The 17649-nt window shown below is 41.7% G+C and overlaps 1 protein-coding gene across 4 annotated transcripts in view; it reads left to right on the top strand.

Annotated features, from left to right (window-relative positions):
* LOC144696783 (dual specificity protein phosphatase CDC14A-like) overlaps positions 1–17649 on the top strand; it is a 187523-nt gene that overhangs the window by 63196 nt on the left and 106678 nt on the right. For all 4 annotated transcript variants that reach the window (XR_013580243.1, XM_078568539.1, XM_078568516.1 and 1 more), the window contains exon 4: positions 14626–14718. Coding sequence is in view for 3 of the 4 variants with exons in the window: in XM_078568539.1 (XP_078424665.1) it covers positions 14626–14718 (93 nt within the window). In the remaining variant the exon portion in view is untranslated. The remainder of the gene's footprint in view (positions 1–14625; positions 14719–17649) is intronic.

The following is a 17649-nucleotide window of genomic DNA, read 5'->3' as shown; positions in this document are numbered from 1 at the left end:
TACGAAATGCTTCCTTACTGTTTGCTGTATCATTCTTGGTAGTTGTGAGCAGACTTAACCCTGTTCTGAAGCGTTACGGATCTCTGGAATTGTTCAGGATCAACCAGAAATGGGCAATTTCATTGAGACCACAAGGAATGGCCAGTGTAGAGGGTGTTGTGAGGTTAGGATTGAGATCAGTTGGCTCAAGGAAGCAAGAATTTTAGGCTGTATTTGAAAATACAGTACATTGAATGCTTGATGATGAGTGCTCAAAGTGGAAATGGTTTCCATTCCCCATCCCTGAGATGCTTCACTTTTTATTCCAAAACATTTTTTTTTTCTGTTCACCAACCCTCCCAAAAAAACATAATTATTTTACTGTTGGCACTTGACACCAGCCAAGTTTCCTGTATTTTGCAATAGTTTGAAACATCTTAGTTTTGTAAGGGAAACTTCCCTTTGCAGCTATCTGCAGTCATGCAGAAACATCTTAGCTACTGCCATCCATTGAATCAAAATTGAACCATTGTTCCAAATTGGAATGAATATTTAAATAGGAACATAGGAACAAGAGTAGGCCATTCAGCCCCTTGAATCTGTACTGATGTTCAATGCGATCATGGTTGACCTGTGATCTAACTCCATTTACCCACCTTTACCCCATGTCCCTGGTTAATCAAAGTTTATCAATATCCAATAGAAAATTACCAGTTGATTTAGTATTACTTTGCTAGTTTTTTGAATTTCTACCAACCTCTGAGTGTAGAAGTGTTTCTTAATTTCACTCCTGAAAGGTCTGGCTCCAATTTTTTAAGCTATGCCCCTTACACCTTGACTTCCCAATCAGTGGAAATAGTTTCTCCCTCTGTCTACCATATCTGTGCTCCATAATATCTTGAAAACTGTGAGCAAATCACTCTTTGACCTTCTAAATTTCAAGGAATACAAGTCTTGTTTGTGTAATCTCTCCTAATTTAACCTTTAGAGTTCAGGCATTATTCTGGTGCTGTACTGCACTCCCTCGAAGGCCAGTGTATCGTTCCTACGGTGTGGTGGCCAAAACTGCTCAGTGTATTGCAGGTGTGGTCTCACCAGGGTTCACAAAGCTTCCAGTCCCTTGTATTCTAGTCCTCTAGATATTTAGGCCCGCATTCCATTAGCCTTTTTGACCTTTTTTCCTGTATCTGTTCATGACATCTAATGATCGGTCTGCCTGGATCCCCAAGTCTCTTTGCTCCTCCACTGTTTCTAACTTTTCACCATTTAGAAAGTATCCTCATATCCCTTATAAGTTGAAAGTGGATGATCTCCTATTTGTCTACATTGAAATCCATTTGTTACAGTTTTCCCATTCATTAAATATATAACATCTCTTTGTAATTTTATGCTTCCATTTACACTGCTTACCATGCTACCTATCTTGTGTCATTGGCAAACTTCGATATGTGGCTTTCTATTCCATCATCTAAGCCACTAATGAATATGGTGTATACTTGAGACCCCAACACAGATCCTTGCAGGACAATAGTCACATACTGCCAATTAAGAGTACCCATCTGTTATAGTATCCCTACTCTTCTGCTACACAGCCAATTTCCTAACCAGGTCAATAATTTGTCTTCAATTCCACAAGGTTCACCTCTAGCAAACAGCCTCTTATGAAGTCCATGTACATATTATCACTAGACATTCTCCTGCCCACTACTTCAATCAGCTTTTTAAAAAAAATCAATCAGGTTCATCAGACATGACCTAACATAGATCGCAGTGCACAAATTGACCTTAATTAAGGAAGTTAAGGATAGTATCAGATTGAAAAAAAAAGCGTACAAGACTGTGAAGAATAGTGGTTGGTCAGAAGATTGACAGATTTTAGAAATCAGCAAAGAATGACTAAAAGATTAATAAGGAGGGAGAAATTAGAGTATGAGAGAAAGCTAGCTAGAAATATTCAAATAGATAGTAAGAATTTCTGCAGGTATTTAAAAAGGAAAAAGAGTCACTAAAGTGAGTGTTGGTCCTCTAGACAGAGAGTCTGGGGAATCAATAATAGGAAACAAGGAAGAAGCAGGAGTGTTGAACAGGTATTTTGTGTCTGTCTTCACTGTAGAAGACACAAAAAATATCCTAAGGCCAGTTGAAAATCAAGAGGTAAAAGGAGGGAGGAATTTGAAACAGTCACAATTACTAGGGAAAAGCTTCTTGGAAAATTGTTAGAGCTAAAAGCTGATAAGTCCCCTGGCCCTTTTGGTCTGCATCCTAAGGTCTTAAAGAATGGCTGCAGAAATAATAGATGCATTAGTTGTGATCTTCCAAAATTCCCTAGATTCGGGAAAGGCCCCAGTGGATTAGAAAACTGCAAATGTAAAACCACTATTCAAGAAAGGAGGGAGACAGAAAGCAGGAAACTATAGGCCAGTTAGCCTAACGTCTGCCCTAGGGGAAATGCTAAAATCCACCATTAAGGAGGTAATAACAGGACATTTAGAAAATCATAATGCAATCAGGCAGAATCAACATGGTTTTGTGAAAGGGAAATCACGTTTGAGTTCTTTGAGAAAGTAACCAGTAAGATAAAGAGGAACCTGGTAGATGTGGTATACTTGCATTTCCAAAAGGCATTCGATAAGGTGCCGCATCAAAGGTTACTTTACAAAATAAGAGAACATGATGTAGGGGGTAACATATTAGCATGGATAGAGGCTTGGTTAGCTAACATGAAACACAGAGTAGGGATAAATGGGTCATTTTTGGGTTGGCAAGCTCTAACTAGTGGAGTACTACAGGGGTCAATGCTGGGGCCTCAACTATTTACAATCTATATTAGTGACTTGGTTGAAGGGGCCTAATATATTGTAGCTAAATTTGCTGATGACACAAAGATAGGTAGGAAGGTAAGTTGTCCAGAGGACATAACCTTTCTAAACACCTTTGTAGACTCTTAAGTGAATGGGCAAAAATTTGGCAGATGGAGTATAATGTGGGAATATGTGAACTTGCCCACTTTGGCAGGAAGAATAGAAAAGCAGAATATTATTTAAATAGAGAGATTTCAGAGCTCTATGGTACAGATGGATCTGGGTGTCCTGGTACATGAATCAGAAAAAGTTAGCAAGTGGTTAGGAAGGCGAATGGATTGTTGGCGTTTCTTGCAAGAGAAATTGACTATAAAAGTAGGGAACTGTTGCTGTGGCTGCACAAGCCCTAAGCTGCATCTAGAGTGCTCTGTACAGTTTTGGTCTCCTTACTTAAGAATGGATATAATTGCATTAGAAACAGTGCAGAGAAGGTTCACTCGAATGATTCCTGGGATGAAGGGGTTATCTTTTGAGGAAAGGTTGAGCAGGTTGGGCTTATTCCCATTGGAGTTTAGAAGAATGAGAAGTGATCTTATTGAAACATATAAGGTCCTGAGGGGTCTTGACCGGGTAGATACCAGGAGGATGTTTCCTCTTGTTGGGGAGTCCAGAACTAAGGGACACTGTTTAAAAATCAGGGATTTCCCATTTAAGATGATATAAGGAGATATTTTTTTTCTCAGCGGGTCGATAGTCTGTGGAATTTTCTTCCCCCAGACAGCAGTAGAGGCAGGATCATTGAATATATTCAAAGCTCAGTTAGATAAATTTTTGATCAATAAGGATTACGGGGGAGCGACAGGTAGGTGGATTTGAGGCTACAGTCAGATCAACCATGATTCTATTGAATGACAGAGCAGATTCGAGGGGCCAATTGGCCTACTCCTGCTCCCAATTCCTGTATCCATGTGTTCTTTGAAGCTTTGAAAAATCATCCCAAATCAGAGATCAATTTATATGTCGAGTATTAGATGTGAACCACCAGTGTTAGTGTTGGTGGTCATTGTTGAGAAATATGAAAAAGAATTACACCGGTAATTCAAATTAGGTGAATGCGTCACGTTTTATTGAATGAAATAATTCCACAAGGATAGTTTGAATCACAATCATAATGTTTTGAAAACCAACAAATTCTTCACCTTTCCAAAGGGTTAATCAAATTCATCCTGAGTCACTTGCGTGCATATATAAGCATTGCATTTCTGGTAACAATGTACCTTTCCTACGATCTTCGAGGACCTGTTCTGATACATGCTTCTCAAGATCATCAGGCCAGTGGTTGTTCCTTATTCTGATCGTGCATTTAGTCTTGGACATTGTCTTCAGGGCGGATTCCTTCTTCCATTCTCGCAGTTTTGCACTGAATCCCTGAATTCCCTCGCTGCAGCAGTTATTTGACAAATTGGCAGATGTTATGACTTTAACTTGAAACCAGCATTGTACTCATTCTTCTTGCTGGAAGACCCATTTCCATTTGTCGGTTGCTCTGTGTGGGCATCTTAACTGCAGCACATCTTCTTGGCAACATGGCTCATATCGTGTATTTGATCCCATGTGCTGACTTACAAAGTGAGTGTGAACTTCTTGGGAAGAAACAGTAGGATTTAGTAATCTTGTTTTCTTGCTGCTTTGATGTCAATTAGTTTTAGCAACTTTTGGACCATATTTAGGTTTATGGAGTTAAAATGTTGTTTGGCTACCTTTTCTTCACAACTAGTAGAACTGACTGTTGGCAATGGATGTCACGAAAGATAGCCCACTGGGCCGAACTTGCCCAGCTGGTACTCAAAATAGAACTCGTACTCTTGTAGTTTGAGTAGCCAATGCTCTATTTCAGTGGGTGGTTTGCCATGTGGATTGTTGAACAAGCCTGCTAGTAGTCTAAGATTGGTTATCATTTCAACCTCACTTCCATACAAGTAGAGAAGAAAGTGTAAGGTACCCCATGTGATTGAGAACATTTCTCTTTCTGTGAATAATGTTGCTCTACAGATGTTGAAGATCTGCTTGCGATTGCAATGATTGCTGGGTTACCTGCCTTATCTTTCTGCATGAGTTCTGTACCTAAGCCAACTGGGCTTGCATCCATGACCAGCTAGGTGGCTTTCTCAGTGCTGAAATAGACATTTGTGCAACTTGCTGAAACTTTTTTTTATTCATTCATGGGATGTGGGCTTCGCTGGTTGGACCAGCATTTATTGCCCATCCCTAGTTGCCCTTGAGAAGTTGGTGGTGAGCTGCCTTCTTGAACCGCTGCAGTCCATGTGATGTAGGTACACCCACAGTGCTGTTGTTTGATCTGGTGTGCAACCTGTTCATGTGATTTAATTCCACTTGGTGGTCTCTTTTGTCAGATAGCGTGGAGGGCAGATAATATAATGAGGTCAGGAATGAAGTGACTATGGTACTTGATGAGTCCTAGCAGACTCAGGATCTCATGCATATTTGTGGGATCCACAGCATTTTTAAAGGTTTCAATTTTGTGGATCAGGTGATACTCCTTCACTGCTGAACACATAACCAAATAATTCAATTCTGCTTTTATTGAACAATCGCTTGTCTTTGTTCAAAGTGAGATTATGTTCTGTGAGATGTTATAGGCATGCATATAGGTGTGTCTCAAGTTCACTTTGTTCAGCATGCCTTCAAGTCCTTGGAATGCAAACTAAACCATGTGCTGAAATACCTCAGCTGCTGAATTGACTCCAAAGTTGAATCTCTTGTATCAAAAAAGTCCCATGTGAGTGGCGAATACTGTAAGATACCTCGATTCTTCTGCAAGCTCAATTTGATGTTAGCCTGCATTAAGGCCAAGTTTAGCGAAGTGTTAGCACTTTCCCCTATGATATCATCAGTTGCTGGTGTCAGGTGTCTCTCTTGTATTGCTTGGTTTGGTGACACATATCAATTCTAATCTGCTTCTTGCTCTTGAGTTTCTTGCTGACTTGTATGTGTGAGACCCAAGGGTAGGCTCATCCGCAACTTTGTCAATAATGTCAAGGTCCAGCTCATGCTGTTACTTCCCTGTCTACTTTCTGACATGAAATGGTATTCATCGTTGCTGATGTGCCACAGGGGGCACATTAGGGTCTACATGAAGCTTGCATGTTACACATTTCAATTTGCCAATACCAGCGAAGCAGTCATTATACAATTCAAGAATGACATTAGTATGTGTTGGAATCGCGTATGTGACTGCAATAATGTGCAGATCTGTTTTTGCTTGGAAATTGATAAGCATGTCACATTCTCTAGATATGACAGAATACATCATTTGTTCTAGTGTTTTTGAATGAGACTGGCATTTTAAAAGTCACGAAAACTTTTAGTGGTTTGTCACTGTTGTAAGGGAAATTTTTTGTATTTTCTAGTTTGTAGAGAATGGGACAATACTGAAGTTTGCTGAACATTTTGTCTGCCATGACATTGACAGACGCCCCTGTATCTATGAGAGCATCTATGTCCAAGCAGCCAATGGTCACTGTCACACACGACTGGTTGCTACGTCCAAAAGAGTGCACAAAAGTATATTCAGGGTCATCAGCTTCTACATTGGTTACATTCTCTCACCCTTTTGCTGTGATGTGCTTATGTGGCATACTTCTGGTGGTATTGGTCTTAGTAGTTGATTTCGCTGATAAACACAAGCAAAGTGGTTGAGTTTCCCACAGGTTTTGCACTGCTTGACGACAGCAAGACACTGCCCGGTGTGGACAAGCCACTGGCACAGTGGAAACATTCTTTGGGCAAATGCCAACTCTGTTTGTGAATCTGCTGTTATTGCTCTGCAGGTGGATTCCTGGCACTTGAGTATAAACAGCATTCACGGGAGTTGAACTTGGAGTGTGATAGTTACTATTGACAGCCTCATCTTCGGTAACTCTGGACTCCGAAAGTAATTGGGATCTTGCTAATTCTAGCAGCTCTGACAGCTTTGTCTTTCTCGAGTGCTTTTCAGCATGGTTGACTAGAGAGACAACCTATGACTATTTGTGTTTTGATTTCCTGTTTGGCATGTTCCAACATCACCGAAGTCAGTTTTGGCTGATAGTTGTCTAAACTGTGTGCATTATTGGTCAGTTATCTTGTTTGCTTCTTGCTTAGTTTGTCAGAAGCCAATTGTTTTGTATATTGTATTTTCTTGGGTATGAAGTAGGTTATTAGGGGTTTTTTTTTGCTGAGTCGTTTTGCTCAGGTGTAAATGTCTGAAAAAATTCTTCACCTCCATAGTGGAGAAGTAAGACTTTTTTCCTTTTGTCATCTGCGATTGCAAAAATTGCCATCATGCCTTCAAAACATCACAGCTACTTTTGCAAAAGTGGGAATGTAGATGATGGCTCCAAATGCACATCAAAAGGTGAAAGATTGGGAAATGCAGCGATAGTGAGTGATCAAGGATCTGGGATCACAATCCTTCCAAAGAAAATTTTCGCTGTAATGATCCAAGATTTTTTTTTGATTGGATGGTTATTTTTGCAAGGTCAGTGTGTGTGTGTGTTCACCAGGCAGGCCTTCCTGTTGCTAATCCTGAGCTGGAATGCCTCAATGTGTGTCTGCCAACAGGCTTACAGCCTCGATGAATTCCCTAAATCTCAAACTTAAAATGCTGTCTGCAGAAAGTAGACAAGGACTTTCCAAAAAGTTTCCGTACCTGAAAATAGTGTTTCATATGTTCACCCACTGTCGCCATTGTGAAGTTCTTGAGGAAAAAAATAGTAAGATTCAGTAAAAAGCATTCAGAATTGCAAGGGGAATGGAATATAAAAATAGGGAAGTTTTGCTGCAGCTGTGCAGGGTATTAGTGAGACCACATCTGGAATACTATATACAGCTTTGGTCCCTTTATTTGAAAAAATATATAATTGCATTAGAAGCAGTTCAGAGAAGGTCCACTTGACTCATTCCTGGGATGCAAAACTTAACTTCTAAAGAAAAGTTGAACAGTTTGGGTCTATACCTTTTGGAGCTTAAATGATTGAGAGGTGATCTTATTGAAACATATAAGATCCTGAGGGGACTTGATAGGGTAGCTACCGGGAGGGTGCTTCAACTTATGGGGGAGACTAGAATAGAGGGGACACAGTTTTAGAATAAGAGGTCTCTCTTTTAAGACTGAGATGAGGAGAAATTTTTTCTCAGGGTCGTTAGTATGTGGAATTCTCCTCCCCAGAGAGCAAGTGGAGGCTGAGTCATTGAATTTATTCAAAGCAGAATTAGACAGATTTTTGAGAGACAAGGGACTGAAGGGTTATCAGGGGAAAGACAGGAAAGCAGAATTGAGACCATTACCAGATCAGATATGATCTTATTGTATGGCGGAGAAGCTCAAAGGGCCAAATGGCCTACTTTTGCTCCTAACTCTTATGTTGCCAGAATCAGAACTGCACATGCTGTTAAAACATGGATTCCTTTATTCTCCTTCTAGTCTGCCTCTGCTGGTACATGGGTATTGTAGCCTTAAGTTGCCAAAATGCAGAATGCAATTTTCAATACACTACAGTGAGTATACATGTTTTACTGAGCTGAAAAATCATGGCCGACTCCTAATGCAACTATAGCCCTAAACATGCATTTATTAGCTGAAAAATGGGGGATTGTACGCTGAGTATAAGCCTAAACATGCATTTTGCCATCAATAAAATGGGATTGACTTATACCCTGCGATCAGTTGTACCTTTTTGCAAATCTATGCTGGCTCTCTGATCAGCTAAAATTTTTCAAGGTGTTCAATCATTCTATCCTGAATTGTAAATTCTGGTAATTTCTTGACAACATATGTTAGGCTAACTGTCTATCTGTCTATACATGATAATTCACAGATACATTACTTTATATGTTGTGGGAGTAGAAAGGAAAATTCTTCCCACTTTCATTCTGCTGCTAATTGTCTGAAATTTTCAGTCCCTCTTTGGAAGCAGAGTGTAAAAAATTAAATAGAATGCCAAGTTGTACTTGTTGGAAAACAGGCAGCATGTGAAGAATTAATTTTGCGTTGCCTAAAACAGGCATTAGGACAATGCTGATCCACTTCAAAATGAAGTATTGTTTCTGAAAATGTTCCAATTATGTATGTTTGTGTTCACAAAAAATGCTCACGTAATTGTAGGATTGCTTAATGATAACAGAATTGCTTAATCATATGACAGGAGAAATTGATATTTGCGTTAAACCATGTTGTAAAAGGTCCTGTGGTTGGGAAACCTAGAATGATTGTCAAGTGCCTTGTTTATCTTGAGATGACTGCATGATAAATGATTCAGCCAACATTTGCCTCTCCCATAATGTAAGCAAATTAGAAATTAACCTTTTTATTTAATTCTGGAAGGCATCAAGTAGTTAATGGAAATAACTCATCTAAAGGTGCTGCTTGGCTGTGTGTCTTAAGGCCAGTTGGATTTTATTAATTTGTAATTATGATGCCCAATATGTAACCAGTACCATTTTTCTTTAAGCACTATAGATGGCCATCAGCGTAAAATTTAGTTGGTAGCATATAATTATAATACAGCACAAAAGTTGTGCTTTCACCTCACTTTTTTTGCTGATACTTAGTGATTTGTGTCTCTTTCCTGTTGAAGGCATTTATTCTTTTGCCACAAAGGCAGGTTTCCTTCTAAACTGAACGAGGGGCCAGGAGAGAGAGATTGCTCCTGTTACTATCCCGTTAATTTTTTTTTCCCTGTTTGCCCTTTTCAATTTTCCTCTTTCTCTACCCTCCTGAGGAGAGTGATTTGAGTCTGACCTTCAGTGCCCCAATTGTAGATGACTGAAGGTTGCCTTGAGGACCTTGCATATGAATGCTTTTTTTCCTATTTGAATGCTGGGAGTATATTTCAACAGGCTACTTGTTTGGGGTGGGTGAGGAGAGAACAGTACGACACAGCTGAGGACAAGTCCAAGTTCAAGCCTTAACCTGATTCCATCTTTCCTTGCTGTTCATATGACCATTAGGGATCACTAGATTCAGAGAGCTCTCTCCCCTCCCACCACCACCCCCCTCTCCCCACCATCCTCAGTTGGGTATTTTGTGATGCCCCATGCTGCTATTTAAAAAAAAGAAACCTGCTCAGCAGAGCCAGAGATTAAAAGTGAGATCCTCAGGCTGCCTAGTTCAGTTCCACATTTGATGTTTCAGTGAGCTATCTGGAGCACACTGTATCACCAATCCTTGGAAGGGATTGAGTGTGGGATTGCCTTGATATCTACCCCATCAAGGTGTGCATTTTCGCTAAACCATTAGGAAGAAACTGTCTTGACTTGGATGTTTTCTGATTGTGGTTTATCAGCCTCTGTAGTAAAAGGATCAGGAGCTCTCTGACATCCCATGTTCAGATAGCATTTGGACAAGAGTCTATTTTTCAAAACTCTGGGTAGGCTGATGCTGGTCCTCATATCAAATTGGTTACAACAACAACCACATGCTGACTGTTGGTACGAACTTAACTGCCTTTGAAATGTGTGTTTGAAACATTAATGCACCAACTGCAGCAAAGCTCGGAGGTTAAAACATGGTGCTTGATTTGAGTTGGAGGGAAATTTGACAATGCTTCTGTAACCAGAGTTAGATGAATGGTAAAATAAAAATACCTGGAAAAAATCAGCAGGTCTGGCAGCATCTGCGGAGAGGAACACAGTTAACGTTTCGAGTCCGTATGACTCTTCAACCAGAACTAAGTGAAAATAGAAAAGAGGTGAAATATAAGCTGGTTTAAGGGGGGGGAGGGTAGAGCTGGATAGAGGGCCAGCTCTACCCTCCCCCCCCCACCCCTCAACCTTCAAACCAGCTTACCTCTTTTCTATTTTTACTTCGTTCTGTTGAAGAGTCATTTGGACTCGAAAAATTAACTGTGCTCCTCTCCGCAGACACTGCCAGACCTGCTGAGTTTTTCCAGGTATTTTAATTTTTGTTTTGGATTTCCAGCATCCGCAGTTTTTTGCTTTTATCTTAGATGAATGGTATGTGCTTTGGGAGTTGATTTGGAATTGAGCATGCTTTTTAAAATCATAAACATGCATACACGGAAGGTCAACCTGCATCCTGTCAGGATTGCTGGAACAGCTGGCGTTAACTTCCAATTACTGAACATTGATACTTCGCCGTATTGAATAGTGTAGTAAATACTAGGGTGGAAAATAGATTGCAGAGCACTCCAGTGGATTTTAATATCTGTTCTTGGCTTATGCTCTGGTGCTTAAAAATTGCAGAATGATTTCTTGAGAGTGCACTGTTTTGAAAGTGACTGTGTTGAAAAGAAGCTTGTTGTCTCCATAAATGTTGGAGCTAGATAAGGAAAACAGTACCCAGACATGTGCACTTGTGACTATGTGTAACTAGGTTTTTCTTCATTCGTTCATGGATTCATTGTCCATCCCTAATTACCCTTGAACTGAGTGCCATGCCACACCATTGCAGAGGACAATTAGCCACATTGCTGTCGATCTGGAGTCACATGTAGGCCAGACCAGGTAAGGACGGCAGATTTCCTTCCCTAAACCCAGATGGATTTTTATGACAATTGACATTGGCTTCATGGTCACCATTACTGAGGCTAGCTTTTCAATTCTAGGTTATTACTTGAATTCAAATTCCACCAGCTGCCGTGGTGGGATTTGACCCCTTGTCCCCCAAACATTAGCCTGGGATTACTGGTCCAGTGACATTACCACTATGCCACCTTCTCCCCCGATACTAGATATGTTTGGCTGTGTAATATCACAGCTGTGCTGCAGTACAATCACTTTAAATCTGATATTACATTTCAGATCACAGTCTGAGATATACACTTTTAATGGTATTAAACTGAATGAATATTTCCCCGTTGCCTTCTCCATGGCAGCGCCTCAGCTTATCAGAGTCGACATGCCAACCAATCAACGCCTCTTTTTTACTCCTGTAGTATAAATTGTTGTAATCATTTAGTATTCTTGCATTTGTCTTGATGAGTGCAAGATGAAAATTGACTTAAAATAGATAAGGCACCAGGACTGGATGAGATGCATTCGAGGATACTGAGGGAGGTGAGAGTGAAAATTGCAGAGGCACTGGTGATAATCTTCCAGTCTTCCTTAGACACAGGGGTGGTGCCAGAGGACTGGAGAATTGTGAATGTTACACCCTTGTTCAAAAAGGGATGCAAGGATAATGCCGGCAACTACAGACCAGTAGTTTGACTTCAGTAGTAGGGAAACTTCTGGAAACTATAGTTCGGGACAAAATCAATAATCTCTTAGACAGGCGTAGGATAATTAAGGAAATCCTGCATGGATTCGTTATGGGAAAATCCTGTTTAACTAACTTGCTGGAGATTTTTGAGGAGGTAACTGAGAAGGTTGATAAGGGCAATGCTGTTGACGTGGTGTATATGGATATTCGAAAGGCATTTGATACAGTAGTATACAATAGACTTGTGAGCAAAATTCTAGCTCATGGAATAAAAGGGAAAGTAGGCACTTGGATAAGTAATTGGCTGAGTGACAGGAAACAGAGAGTAGTGATAAATGGTTGTTTTTCAGATTGGAGGAAGGTCTGTGTTGGAGTTCCTCAGGGGTCAGTGTTGGGACCCTTGCTGCTTTTGATATATATTAATGACCTAGACTGTGGCGTATAGGGCATGATTTCAAAATTTGCAGATATGATACACTTTCAACTGTGATGAGGATAGTCTTGAACTTCAAAAGGACATAGACATATTGGTGGATTGGGCAGACAAATGACAGATGAAGTTCAATGCAGAGAAGTGAGGTGATTCATTTTGGCAGGAAGAATGTGGAAAGACAGTATAAAATAAAGGGAGAAACTCTAAACAACTCAGGAACAAAGGGACCTCAGTGTATATGTAGCTAAGTCATTGAAGGTGTCAGGGCATGTTGAGAGAGCAGGTAATAAAGCATAGATATCTTAGGTTTTATTAATAGGGGCATTGAGTACAAGAGTAAGGAGGTCATGTTAAACTTGTATAAGACACTAGTTAAGCCTCATCTAGAGTACTGCGTCCAGTTCTGCGCACCATTCTTGAGGAGGAATGTGAAGGCATTGGACAGAGTACAGAGGAGATTCACAAGAATGATTCCAGGGATAAACAACTGTTGCAATGAGGATAGATTGGAGAGGTTGGGTCTGTTTTCCTTAGAGAAAAGAAGGCTGAGAGGAGACTTGAGAGAGGTATTCAAGATCCTGATGGGTATGGACAGGGTAAGTAACGAGAAACTGTCCCCACTCGAGTACATCAAGAACTAGAGGGCACAGATTCAAAATAATGGGCAAAACGAGTAGAAATGATGTGAGGAAAATTTTTTTACCCAGAGGATGGTTGGAGTCTGGAACGAATTTTCTGAAAGGGTGGTGGAGGCAGGTTTAGTCGAGGTATTCAAAAGGGAATTGGATTGCTGCCTGAAAAGAGAGAATGTGCAAGGTTACAGGGATAAGGCACAGAAGTGGGGTTATGTCGAATGGTCTTTCAGCGAGCTAGTGCATGCTTGATGGGCCGAATGGCCTCCTGCACTGTAAAGATTCTGAGATTCTGTGAAAAGCTTTAGCAACATGTCTCTCTTTTCAATAATATTCAAGTAGTTGTTGGCTTGACAATACACAGTTCAAATTTATGCTAGTGGGTATTAATTGGCAGCCTCATTCAGAGATGAGAGGATGTCTGGCATTTGTGCCAGTCATCCTAAAGTCAAGTATAGATTAACTTGATACAGGGCTAATTTCAGTACCACCCAGCAGTGATCCTTAACTCAGATTCTTTTTTTATCAGGAAAGCAAACCTTCTTGCATCCGACCCTTTCTAAAGCTGTCTGTTCGCCATACTGATAATATTCACCTTAATAAGTGCACAGTCCAGTTGCAAAGTGATTATAAAAGTATAGAGGCTGCAAAGTTCTTAGACCCAAAAACAGGCGTGAGGATCGCGACGCGTGATTAACCTGCCCCCAGTTGGTTCCGCTGCCGGCAGCACGTGTAAATGAGTGGCTGCATGTTTGAGCAAGGACTGTGCAGAATTGGGAGGCTAAGGCTAGCTCTACTTAAACCAGCTTATGCCTCTTAAATGAGAGAGGTACATTCTGGTGATGTAAACGTAGGCATACAAGTTTATCATGCAGTAGCCATGGGAGGGAATGTATGACTTTAACTCAAAAGCAAACTATTGCAGATGCTGGAAATCTGAAATAAAAACAGAAAATGCTAGAAATACTCAGCAGGTCTGGCAACACTTCAGGTTGCGAGGTCATGATCGAAATGTTAACCCTGTCACTCTTTGCACAGATGCTGCCAGACCTGATGAGCATTTCCATCATTTATGTATGACTCTAACATAGGGACTGCATTACACACTCTGAAAGGAAAGAAAAAAGGAAGACCTACATTTATATAGTGTTTTTCACAGCTACAGCCAATGAAGTACTTTTGATGTGTAGTCACTGTTGTAATGTGAAAATTGCAGCAGCCAATATGTGCACAGCAAACTCTGACAAATAGCAATGTGACAATGACCAGACAATCTGTTTTTACAATGTTGATTGAGGGATAAATATCGGCCAGGACACTGGGGATAACAGGTCCAATTATCCCGCACCACCTAGTCCTGCTTCACTAGTGCACTGAATTGCTTTGTGCAACACCATGGGAAATTGATGAGTTAGATTAGATTGTTTCAGAAAAGGCAAGTTTGTTTTCAGCAAAATTGTAAAGTGCATTGTGAATATGAAGCAATGTGTTCCAAACACCATTTATTTTGATACATCCAACTTTAGTTGCAATGTGATCATTTTGTTTTTGTTGTAGTCATTTACCATGGGAAGGAAGAAAATAGTTCACTATACAGGTTGTGATCAGAAGAAACAGGCAAATGCAGCTGTCCTTATTGGGTCCTTTTCGGTAAGTGTTATGTGATTCTTTTAAATGTATAGTCATCTCCGAGAAGACTGTAGAATGTTCATACAGATCATCGTTTGAGCAGATATTCAATCATTACATTAACTCAATCAGCTCAATACTACTGAGCATAACTACTAATTCAACGTAAAGAGATGTTACATCTAAATTAGCTTCTCTGATGTGAAAGAGGGAGGAAAACTAATAGTGAGGTTACTTCTTTCATCTACAAGCCTGAAAAGGACTCGAGTGTTTGTAGGTTTCATCCATTATTTTCAGCATTGCATAAAATTGTTCCTGGCATTCGATGAATACTCCAGCATTTTTACCCAACAAGATCATTCTTTTCCTCCTGTAGCATTGTAATGCAAGGCCTTGATTATGTTTTGGGGACTGAACATGCAACAGCTTACAAATATATCTGACCAAATATGGGCTACTTTTTATGAATTTGCTTGTGGTTTCAGGTGTTGAAGTTGTTGAGATATTGATGTATTGTTGAGATACTGACATTTATTATATTGATATTCTGCAATGTACAAATATAGAAATATAACTTCAAAAGGTGCATGTCAAAATTTTTTTATTTGCTCAAAAATAAGTTTAGAAGAAGGGCTAGCAAATGTAGAGAGACAAATGCCTACTCTTGAATTATAGCCTTGATGGCTTGCCAACTGTTATGGCCCACCAGCCTCCCCTTCAGCAATATTGGTGTTGGCATCTGAACAGCCTTTACTGAACGCTCATATCTTCAAGTTGTCTGAATGTGAACTCTTCTTCTCCGTAACTTGAGAGAAACATAACCCTGTCAAATGATCTGTTTGAAGTCCCAAGGACTGTTTTTTTTCTCTCTCTCTGGACCAGAGGTTCTGGGCTCCTTATTGTCCTAGAAAACACTAATGCTTATGCTAATATCAGTTTGTTATGTTGCAAGATAGCAGTGGTTCACTGAACAACATGGACCACCCCACCCTCACCCCTTTAAGCAGTTGGGAACTTTGGTTCTAAATTTGGCTTGAATTCACATTTCAGTCCGTGAATTCTATGCTTGCAGGCAAGGTAGTGCAGCAGCTATTAGCCGCATGTATAGCCAGTTTATAGACTTGGACTGTGGACAGGGAAATTAGGTAATGGAGAGGAAAACTAGAAAAACACAAATAGAGAATGGAAGAAGAATGCATATGGCAAGGAAATTAAGCTTAGGGATGCAGAATTTCTTCTGCAATCTTTTCAGTTTTTGCATTGTGATCATTCAAATTACTTGTGTATATTTGTATTAGGGTATTGGTTCTACATTTAACTACTTAATTTATCATTCCTCATTTTGACACCACACTGCCCCCATCAAAAAAAATATGGATTGAATACCAATTACTTCTCAAATTTGTGACAAATATTTACAGCAAATTATTGTATAATGTCTCACTACATTGTTAATTTACTCTCCCCATTTAGATTTTTAATAGGTTCTTTAAAATAATTCATTGTACAAACACCATACATTTTATGACTGCAAGCTTATTGTCCTCAACTGGAATTTCAGGAGGTACCTTTACTTTGTGAATTAATTTGTAGAGCGGCATGAGGCAGGTGGGGGGCGGTGTGGAGCAGAGCGGCGTGAGGCAGGCGGGTGGGGGGCGGAGTGGAGCAGAGCGGCGTGAGGCAGGTGGGGGGGGGGGAGTGGAGCAGAGCGGCGTGAGGCAGGCGGGGGTGCGGAGTGGAGCAGAGCGGAGTGAGGCAGGCGCGTGGGGGGAGTGGAGCAGAGCGGCATGAGGCAGGCGGGTTGGGGGAGTGGAGCAGAGCGGCGTGAGGCAGGCGGGTTGGGGGAGTGGAGCAGAGCGGCGTGAGGCAGGCCGGGGGGGCGGAGTGGAGCAGAGCGGCGTGAGGCAGGCGGGTGGGGGGAGTGGAGCAGAGCGGCGTGAGGCAGGCGGGTGGGGGGAGTGGAGCAGAGCGGTGTGAGGCAGGCCGGGGGAGCGGAGTGAAGCAGAGCAGCGTGAGGCAGGCGGGTGGGGGTAGTGGAGCAGAGCGGCGTGAGGCAGGCGGGTGGGGGTAGTGGAGCAGAGCGGCGTGAGGCAGGCGGGTGGGGGGAGTGGAGCAGAGCGGCGTGAGGCAGGCCGGGGGAGCGGAGTGAAGCAGAGCGGCGTGAGGCAGGCGGGTGGGGGTAGTGGAGCAGAGCGGCGTGAGGCAGGCGGGTGGGGGTAGTGGAGCAGAGCGGCGTGAGGCAGGCGGGTGGGGGTAGTGGAGCAGAGCGGCGTGAGGCAGGCCGGAGGGGCGGAGCGGAGTGAGGCAGGCTGGGAGGGGTGGTGCAGGGTGGAGCGGCGTGAAACAGGCTGGGAGGGGTGGTGCAGGGTGGAGCGGCGTGAAGCAGGCTGGGAGGGTTGGTGCAGGGTGGAGCAGACCGGCATGAGTCACTTAAGTGCCACTGAGAAGTTGAGGGGTGTGGGTGAACAGCCAGTGATCGTAATTGACATTGGTACCAATGACAGGTAGGAGGAAAGATGAGGTCCTTCAAGCAAATTCTAGGGAATTAGGAAAGGAAGTAGCAAGCAGGGCCTCACAGATAGTAAATCTTTGAATCACTCCCCTTACCATGTGTTAGTGAGAATAGAAATAGGAGGATAAAGCTGATGAACACTTGGTGGGAATGAAGGTGTAAGATGGAGGGCTTTAGATTCCTGGGACTGGTTCTGGGGGCGATGGGTCATGTACAGGCTGGATGGGTTGCACCTGAACAGGGTCTGGGCCAATTCCTTCCAGGGCAGTTTGTTTGTGCGATTGGGAGGGTTTAAATTAACTTGGCAACGGTAAGATAACTAGAAAGTATTAGAGAGGAAAAACAAGGTGCACAGAGAAATGGCAGAGAAATGGGAAAGACAGATAGATCTAGAGTAGAAAATAGCAAGGTATTGGATGGGGTCAGAATAAGAGGGAATG

The sequence above is a fragment of the Cetorhinus maximus genome, chromosome 2, assembly GCF_964194155.1.
Source record: "Cetorhinus maximus chromosome 2, sCetMax3.hap1.1, whole genome shotgun sequence".
In the NCBI taxonomy this organism is placed as follows: Eukaryota; Metazoa; Chordata; class Chondrichthyes; order Lamniformes; family Cetorhinidae; genus Cetorhinus; species Cetorhinus maximus.
This window is presented reverse-complemented; position numbering and strand designations above follow the sequence as displayed.